The sequence below is a fragment of the Arachis hypogaea genome, chromosome 16 (genome assembly GCF_003086295.3).
Source record: "Arachis hypogaea cultivar Tifrunner chromosome 16, arahy.Tifrunner.gnm2.J5K5, whole genome shotgun sequence".
NCBI classification, from domain to species: Eukaryota; Viridiplantae; Streptophyta; class Magnoliopsida; order Fabales; family Fabaceae; genus Arachis; species Arachis hypogaea.
This window is the reverse complement of record NC_092051.1, coordinates 116,805,193-116,814,960: the sequence shown is the minus strand read 5'-3', so window position 1 is coordinate 116,814,960 and position 9,768 is coordinate 116,805,193. Positions and strand designations below refer to the sequence as shown.

Sequence of the window (9,768 nt, the reverse complement as noted above, 5' to 3'; positions counted from 1 at the left end):
GAGAGTCTGAAGACCACTCCCTCGGATGGTGTATCCAGCCAAGAGTCCCCCTAATTCTATGAAACTAAGGCCTTTATATAGGCTCTCCTAAATTACAAATTGAAATGAAATTGAAAGTAAATTACAATGAAATGAAATTAAACTATTCTAGATGCTTCTTGTGGCCTTGATTGAGTGATATGAGCGGACTTTGCTTGCTTGAAGTTTGGGTGAACCTTTGATGTGAATTTGAAGCTTCAGGGGGTCACTTGCATGTGTTGGGCGCTCACTTTGGGCGCTGCTTGGCAAACTTGCAAGGGAGCGTGGCCTATGGACGTTCTTCTGCACACTGGGTACTGAGCGTGATAAATGAGTGCAGGCCATTTTTCTTCCTGTGCGTACGCACACCTGCTTGTGCGTGTGCACACTTCGCAAAAACCCCTCTTGTGCATACGCACACTACGTTGTGCATATGCACAGACCCCAAATTCTCTTTGGTCCAATGTTACTATTATTCTTGTTAGATGAATTGATTGAAATGAATTAAGAAAAAACTAAATATATAGGTGAATCTCTTCAATCATCCCTCAATCAGAGATATATAATTCTTCTCTTTTTTAACCATTAAAATTCTATTGTTATAAACTAAGATTGTTTATTACTTTTCAATTAGCTTTATTAATTTTCACAATTTTTTATTTTATTTTCAGTATTTTTTATTTTTAAATTTTGTAAAAAAAAAAAAGAAAAAATGAGATAAAAACAAAAAAATATGATTTTATTATTTTTAATATTTTTAATTTTTCTTTCAAAAAACAAAATATACTAAAAATATAAATACAAACCAAACACACTCTATTAATGATTTCTATCCTTATCATGGAGGATACTAATTTAGTTAGACTTGAAAGTGAATTGTTACGATTACTCTTGGGTTGTTGTACTACATGATTAATCGAATTTATCTTCGATTTGAATTATATTAATTGACATGAACTCTAGCTAATTTCTTCGTCTTGTGAGTTAACTTACTAGGACTACGTTAATTAATGTGATAAACTCTAACAGAATTTCCACAATTTAGTTGATTAACTTGTTGGGATGAATGGGTTAAATTCAATTATGCAATTTTTTTTTGGTGACTTTTCAATTATGCAATTTGAAGGATAATGATAGTCAGTCTTAAGCATTTACTTTCAAGCCAATATCTAGATTGTATTTGAAATTCTACTCATCAATTTAATTTCATGTTGTTAAATGGCATGAATCTGACCCATTTAGATCCAACCCGCATAAGCATGTGGTTTATACGAGTTGACCCATTTATTTTTCATTTGTTTACAGACTTCAAATTTTAAGTCCAGACCATTTATAGTCAACCCAACCCAACGAATTAAACAGGTTGTCTCATTTTTTTTTTTACTTTTCATTTTTCAAAAAATTGGATAAAAAAATCCAATTTTTTTCTAAAGACATAAAAAGTCATTTTTAAGCAAAAAAACCTTAAACAAACAAAGTTTCTTTACACATTGTTTGGATCAAGAGAATTTGGAGGGAAAGAAAATGAAAGGAGAGAAAATGGATGGAAAAGTAGGTTTTTTGTTGTTTGGATGAGAGAAGAAAATAGAGTGGAAAGAAAAAAATTTATGTAGGACCCACTAAAATATTTTCATCTCAAGGATGAGATGAAAATGAAGAGAAATGTTACAAACATAAATAAAATTACATATTTACCTTTTATTATTAATAAATTATAACTTATATATAATATAGATAAGGATATTAATGTAATTTTATACTATTATGATTTTCTTTCTTTTCACTTTTCTTTCTATCCAAACAAAAAAAAATTTTCTTTCCATTTTCTTTTCATCTATTTTCTCTTCATCCAAACACCATACAAATTACTCTATTTTTCCTTCTATTTTCTTTCCTCTTATTTTCTTTCCTTCCATTTTCTTTTTTACATCCAAACAAAGCCTTAGTGAGTTAGGTTTGATCAAGAAAAAATATTGCAGAAAAGCTTATTGTTTTAAAAAAAATGCAAAAATAAAATGTAAAAGGATCGCCCATTTAGCCTACAGACTAGCCTATTTAACCTGCTATTTCTTGACCAAAAAAAAAAAAAAAACCTGCTTAATTTTTTTTAAATTAGTTAAACTCAACTAGTTTAACCCAAAATTTAAACGACTTTGATTTTAGAAGCAAAACCTACTCACTTAATTAGGTAAATGGACTATCCCGACGAATATAGTCCATTTTGTCGGCCTATTTACAACTCAAAATCCCCAATTTTTTGGTCAATATAATGAATCTTCTCTAAATTCGATTTTAGGTTATATACTCCTAAACCTATTTTCAAAATTCATTTATGCTCCCTTTTAAATTTAATGACAGCCTCCTTTATTTTGCACAATGACAAAAGTTCACAAGCTTAATACTTTGGCAAACAATCAATTATTAAAAATTTCTTTTTCTTTGAATTCATCCTAGTAGAAGTTGAATGACCTAGCCTAGCATGCCAGCCACAGCAGACTAGATGATGCAATGTGTTGATGCTAGTGCAGCTGTGAGTTTCCATGAATTAGCATCCATCATCTCCAACCACTTTAGCTTGACTAGTCAATGAACCTAAATTCAAAGTTGAGATTGCTAGTGAGTTTGGACAATAAAATTAAGTTGAATTTAAAATATGGAATGTGAACTACATTTGTGAGAATTAGCCAATTAGGTCTTTCAATAATTGTATGTTGCCAGTGTTATTGGTTATTGTTTTGGAGTCATCAGGTAATTTAAGAAGAGATTTTGAAAAGACTCGAGGGCGAATGATACATGATCAGTGACACCACTATCAATTATCCATGATTTAGTTTTAAAAGATGCAATGCTCTAGATATGATTACCTTTTGGCTTAGTAAGAGTGGTTGTGGTAGTGATGTTGCTTACACTAGGAGGAGCTGTTGTGAGTTAACAATGCTTTCTTCTGGCCCTGAGTGACTACAAGACTGGGATCATTACTGCTCTCGTCAGAAGCTGTTATCAGTACTAGAAAGCTGAAAAAAGGACATCATAACCAACTGATTGAAATATTCACAACCAATTTCTGTGAGAGCTTTTACTCCTTTTGGTGGTAAGAGATCTTCTGCCATCCATAACAAGATCAGCTCATCCTTATTGAATTCACAATCTTTGGGAAACAAAGAACAATAAACAAAGTATTGCTTTAGACTTGAAGGAAGACAATGATAGCTAATGCTTAATGCAGGAATAATTTCATTCTATGTCTTCAAAAATTCCCCAAAGATCACTTTTCAATACATTATCCCAATCCCTGTGACCTGTCATCATAGTTTGTTGTACTTAATAAGGCAACTAGTGCCTCTAGGCCAGATGTAGCCCTTGGCACTTTTTGACAAGTTTCGGCCAACAAGTTCTAGAGTTGAATAATACTTCAATTCAGGAGAAAGAAATACACGTTACAAAAAAGAGACCAGCAATCTTCCTCTGACAATAAACTTAACTTGTAAGCTGAAATAGTTTTCACTATAGCAACAGTTTCATTTCGACTTAAAAGAATCTTGCCTCCCATTTTTCCATATTGAAAAGCTTTTTGAAGAATTTTACAATGACTGGAACTATTAATCCACACATCACACAAAACAATCAAGAATTTCTTCCCCTCTAACTTACCCTAGAAACTAGTTTGAAGTAAATTTAAATCATCCTCATTACAAGAACTAGCACTAGCTGCTTTTATTATGGTCTTTGTAACCTTAACAATGTCAAATTGGTCAGAAACACAAACCCATGCTTTAATGTCAAATTTGTCCTCCACTTTGGCATCATTGTAAACCAATTGAGCCAAGGTAGTTTTTCCACCTCCTCCAATGCCTACAATGGGGATCATAGATATGTTAGCATCACAAGTACCATATAACAACATTTCTCTGATGGCCTCCTTGTCAATGTCCCTGCCATATATAGCAGAACTTTTAACCAGAGATGACTGAATTCTCCATGTCATGTCCTCCAGACCTTTGGCAAGCTCTTCTTTTAGAACAAGATCATCTTTCTCTTTAACAATAGTGAGAGTAGGAAGAAACATTACCTGGATCCCTTTGAGAGGCAGTGGCAGTGGTGGCATTAGTGGAGAGCTCATCCAGCAAATCATCAGACAATAGACAGCATCTTGGAGATCAACAAGCCACTTCTTCACTTCTTGGTCTCTGATCTGCTCCTGCTCAGCATCATCAAGCACAGGCCAAGCAGCATGGAGACCTACTTTCAGCTTTCAAAGCAACTTCTGGTCAACTGGCTTCCTTCCGGGGGTTGAGTTGACAGAAGACAGCTTGTTCAAAATAGCATCATCAAAAGGAGAGATAAGCTCCACCCTCAAGTTTTGCAACCATTATTGAGTCTCAAGTAAAATAGAAAGAATGTTTTTTGCTAAGTATTATATTTGTAGTACAGAGATATTGTTAACAGTGCTGAATAATTAATTAATAACATGACAAGCATAAATTAGGTGATACCAATTATATGCACAAATACCTCAACAAATAAGTGATTCAGCTCCACTTAAAATTCTTTTAAGAAATAAATTAATAAATACTAAAATGTGTTTTGTCTATTCCTGCGTCATTTTACAAGGTTCAAGTTAGAGATTATGTACTTCAATCCTTAATATAATAATTAGGAATGTTTCCTTCAAAGATTTATCATTTTATTGGCCTGGATAAATAAAAATGATATCAGAATAGTTTAGTGCAGATAAAACAATAATCATGGACTTATGCTAGTTTAGTGTAGATAAAATAATAATTCATCATCTAATTTGTGTGTTTAACAGAAATTACAGCTGGCAAAAAGAAGTGATAATATGCTAGCATGTTCAACAAAACTACTATGTGCAAACTGAAAATCAACCTCCAAATCAGTCAACATATATTTGTGTATATATATGTATGTGTTGTTTCAAACATTTTCCATGTGTATTTTCTATATGTGCAACTTATTTGGTGGCTAACTTTTTGTGTACACGCAGCATTGCTGTGTTCTTAAATGGATTTTTGTCAAGTTCAGAACTAAACATTATTTTCAATAAAGTAAACCATTTGGTACTTTAGAAGAGGAATCAATGGCATAAGAAGGGCACCTTTCACTGAAGCCACATTGCCTATGACCTGAAAAGGGTTATTAGTTAGAAGTGCTACAAATGTGCATAAGCTAGTAAACAGATAAACTATGATTGTATGCACGAAACGACATGCACTTATACACAGATAACTGTATTCATGAAATGTACATATGGTACATAAACCCTTACAAGTTATCACCCAATAGCATTACCCTCCTAATTGAATTATGCAGCACAACATGGTCAAATTTATCCATGAAATAGTAATGCTCTGAAGTGTTTTGTAGTTTTTAAGAGATATTTTAGCCTCAAAAGTTAGACATATATATGGACAATATTCATTATAATGTACATAAACAAGGGCATCGTCTCACAAAGGAAAGTAGGAAATCATTTTTTTCTTTTTTTTTTTTTTTTTTTACCAAAGATAGGAGACTCGAACCCGCAACCTCTTGATTGAGTATGGGGAGATTATGCCATTTGAGCTATAACTCATTGACAAAGTAGGAAATCATTAACATGAATTAGTCAGAGATTATATATAAGATACAGAATATGAAAATATACTCGGGTAGAAATAATATAGCGAACAAATGCATAGCTACCACTTATTTCCTACACACCTCATGACTCAAGTTTGTCAAAATCCAAGGGAAACATTTGGATGAGCAGGAACATAATATATAGTTTAAAAATTTACAGGCTCAAGAGTAAACTTGATATCAGATGATCATTAGTTGCAAGACTATCTGCACAAAGCAACATGATGAGAACAAGCATGTTACTACAAAGTAGATAAGCACAATGGAGCACTACCTCTCCACTCCATATACAAAATCACTTCCTATAGAAAATCATTAGTTGATATCTACCATTTAGCTTCTGTCTCTCTTAAACAAAAAAATTAAACATAATTGCAGTTTAAAACATCATCAAATTTGTGGCAGTCCCAACAATGAAGGGTTCCATCAGCAATCTGGTCAAGAAATAGAAAAGAACACCCAAGGTGATCGAAATTGGGAGCGCCGGCAGAGCTTGGCGGCACACCGACAGCAGAATAAGAGTGCAGCCTAGTCCTGATATAATTGCAAGGTAACAAGCATACACAGTCATGAGATCATACATTGCAGCTCTACCAACAAGAACACTGTAGAAAACAAAGTCTCCAAGGCCAAGCTTAATGCCCCTCTCAGCAATCTCCACATCACCACCTCTGCTCTCATTCCCTTCATGCCTTTCCTCATCAACAATACCACCCTCTCCGCCACCATTGCCAACCAATGGCGATCTCTCCTCTTCATCATTCCTCCCACCCTGACTTCTCTCACCCCCAAAACCACCCATTGCCACAACAGAGTACTCATTCCCACCATAATCCCTATTCTCATTCAAATTATCATTCACATTCCTATCTTTGTTGTCCCTAGACACCGCTTGAAGCTCAATTGCCGATGACGACGATGATGACGGCGCTGAAGACGGCTCCCCTGCTGTAACCCCAGTCACCAAAAGCCCCAAACTGGTCCCTCCGCGAGACCCGGCCCGTGCCACTGTGGTGGGCCGGGCCTCATAAATCAAAGCAGGAAGCTCCTCATTCCGGCTGGATGCTAACTCAACCAACATCTTCAACGGTCCACCAGGTGCCAAAACCGCCACAAGATCATAAGCCGCCAGAGCCACCAGAAGAACCCAGGTGGTCCACTCGGGCAGCTTGGTCAGCCACGCAGCAACACTGATACCCAAACAGACCATGTACGACTGCCGAACGATTATCGGAATCCCGGTGCCAAAAACGGAGAGAACCCCGACGACGGTGAAATTGAAGAGAAGGATAAAGCACGTGACGGAATCGACGGGGATCGAGAATCGCTGGATGAGTGAGAGGAAGATGGATCCGCCCATGGAGCCGAGGACGAAGAAGGCGCTGAAGCGCGTGTAGTGTTTGAGGAAGGAGGTGCAGTTGTAGTAGTACAGGAGGAGGAGGAGGAAGGTGACGATGGCGATAAGGATGACGAATACGAGGGCGTTGAGGAGTGCTCCCTCGAGCTTCTGTGCGGCGGTGTCGGAGGGGTTCTCGGCGTAGACGAGGTTAGCGGCGGTGCGGATGTCGGAGACGGCTGAGGAAGGGGAGGAGGAGGAGGAGGAGAGGGAGTAGACGAGGAGGACGACGAGAAACATGCAGATGGAGACTGGTGACATGACTCCGATTATCTCCACGCCGATGGATTCTAGAATGCTCGATTCCATTTTTCTTTTTTCGTTGGGGAATTTCGTCGAACACTTGCTGGGTGAGTGATGATGTGAAGGTACGGTTACGACTTATGAGTGATGACTATGGTCATTCATTGCTGATTCCATTTTGTTTGATGCTACCTTTTTTTATTTGCTTTTCTTTGTCGTGCTGTGTTTGTTTGGTGCGGGTGTCATTCTTTTTCGAAGGGCTTAAGATCATTATGGAACTGGTGGAATTAGAATAGAGAGAAACCATTGGAAAGGGAATGGTTATTTTATGTGAAAAAAGTTTTAAAATATGATTAATTTGCCTGTTTATCAACAATGGCAAGTATAGTATTAGTACACTTAGCAATCATTATAATGTTATGGAAAGTTCTACAAAAAATAATAGTCTCATTTATTTGTTTTCGTTTTTTTTAAATAAAAATTAGGAAGAAAACTACGTTATGAGATGTGAGATGCGAAAAAAAATTCTTCTTGAATCATCAATTCATCACTCTCACTAGAAGCATTAATTAAAATTTACATGATATTCCAAATTTTGAAAAATAGTTGTTGTTTTCTTGTTTAAGATCATCTATCATTCTCTCTCTCAATGAACATATGACATCCAAACTTCCCAACCTAGAAGAGTTTTAATTTTTAGAATAAGAGTTGCATATGAGTGAAGATAAATCTTTTGATAGTGAACCAAATACACTAAAATCAAGTGCTAACAACTCTTTCCTATAGTCATAGTTCCATGCAATTTGTAAATCATAGAAGGCTCCCCAAAATTTAGCACAATGACCCAAATTAGTAATGAAACAAATTTGAGAAAAAGCCATCCTTATATCTGATGATGACACCACCACAAGCTGTCCAAATATCATACAGAACAGAGCCATCTGTATTCAATTACCCTTCAATTTAAACCAAGGATGTGGAAGTGAAGACCATGCAATATCAACAGGAAAACTTCAATTGTACCTACATCCAGCAAGATATTTTTATTAAAAAAATTTCAAAACCTATCATAGATTTGTTACGGAGATGAAGCAAGATGTTAAAACAATTCTTCATTCCCAATTTTCCCACAAAAAAAAAAAAAAGGTGGTTGTCCTAAACATATAAGCAATTTGTGAATCATCATTACAATGAATGTAAGAAAATTGTGACAGCATATAAGCAAATTTGTGATGTCCTAAGTGACCTAATCTTAGATACCATATGGATTCTGTGAAAGTTGCAGAATTAACAGAGGAGACCTGGCAAATTTGGTTTGGTTTAAGTTGATATGTCAAGTTTTTGGTGGAGTTTTTCAAGATATAGAGACTTCTACATTCATTAACTACTCTAATTACTAAGATGTAGTTAAATTCCGAATCTGACATGTGATCTGAGAAAACGAAAATAAGTAATTTAGTGCTGCAGTAAGAGCTGAGATTGACAACAAAGTGAAAGAGAAAGTTGGGATATACAATATATTAGTGAGGTAAAGTGATTATTGAAAAAAATTGTTCCTGTGATATCAGTTTTAACAATTGACTCATCTGGTAGCTTGACATATATGGGTTTAAGACGATGGTAAACTTGGAAAGAAGACAAAAAATGCATACATAATTAGTTGCTCCTGTATTAATGATCCAGAGCTAGATTTTAGTGAATTAACTAACAAAGTTGCTGCTAAAATCGTATTTTTTTTGTCTTTGAGGTCTATAGACAGAGATTTTGAGAAAATGATACTAGTTTGGTTGATGGAATATTGTGTTTGGCTACGCTGATTGTTGAAGTAAAATCATTAAAGAAGTCTTCTATTCTTGAGATAAAACAAGAGATATGGTATTGCTATTTACATGCTGTTTTTTTTTTTTCACTTTTATTGAATTCACCATTCTCTTCATCAGCAAAAATGTGACGGATAGAGCCTGTTTTTTTTTTTTTCATGTGAGATGAAACTCCATGTTTCTTGTAACAAGAATCCACTAGATGTCCATTTCTTCCACAATAAGAACAATTTTTTTTTATAGCCTCTTCCTATACCTCTTCCAATAATTGAAATTTTTTCACTTCTACTCCCTTCTTGATAGCCTCTTCCTACACCTCTTCCAATTGAAGTTGTTTCACCTCTACTCCTTCTTCTGCCGCTTTGAGCCATGATGTTCCTCTCAATAGTTGCATCAGCACTTATAAGGGCTTTGGATTCAATAAATTCAGAGTAAAATTGCCTTTTCTACTGTGAAAGCAAGGCAAATATTGTATCAATATCGGGTAGAGGCTTTTTGCAATATTATTTGTGACTAGACAATGTTGAATTGCTCGTTCAGACTAGGACTGTGAAAATGGGCTAAACTTATCGGGCTACCCCGTTTATTTGTTTAAACAGGTAGGTTTTGTCTCTAAAATTAAACCCGTTTAAATTTTAGATTAAACAGACT

General features: G+C 35.4%; 1 protein-coding gene and 1 long non-coding RNA gene across 2 annotated transcripts; both read right to left on the bottom strand.

Annotated features, from left to right (window-relative positions):
- Nucleotides 1-2,358: 2,358 nt before the first annotated feature.
- LOC140180362 (uncharacterized) lies at nt 2,359-3,786 on the bottom strand. The gene is made up of 2 exons (XR_011874441.1): nt 2,883-3,786; nt 2,359-2,610 (listed from the first exon to the last, which is right to left on the bottom strand). It is a non-coding gene; the product is annotated as an uncharacterized lncRNA (long non-coding RNA).
- A 1,966-nt stretch (nt 3,787-5,752) lies between these two features.
- LOC112754719 (presenilin-like protein At1g08700) lies at nt 5,753-7,734 on the bottom strand. The gene has a single exon (XM_025802465.3). The coding sequence runs from the start codon at nt 7,361-7,363 to the stop codon at nt 6,038-6,040; it is 1,326 nt and encodes a 441-aa protein (XP_025658250.1). The 5' UTR covers nt 7,364-7,734; the 3' UTR covers nt 5,753-6,037.
- Nucleotides 7,735-9,768: the final 2,034 nt, after the last annotated feature.

Bases quoted from the DNA above. Each gene is read 5' to 3' on its own strand.
- LOC112754719 (XM_025802465.3), bottom strand. From the start codon at position 7,363: ATGGAATCGAGCATTCTAGAATCCATCGGCGTGGAGATAATCGGAGTC.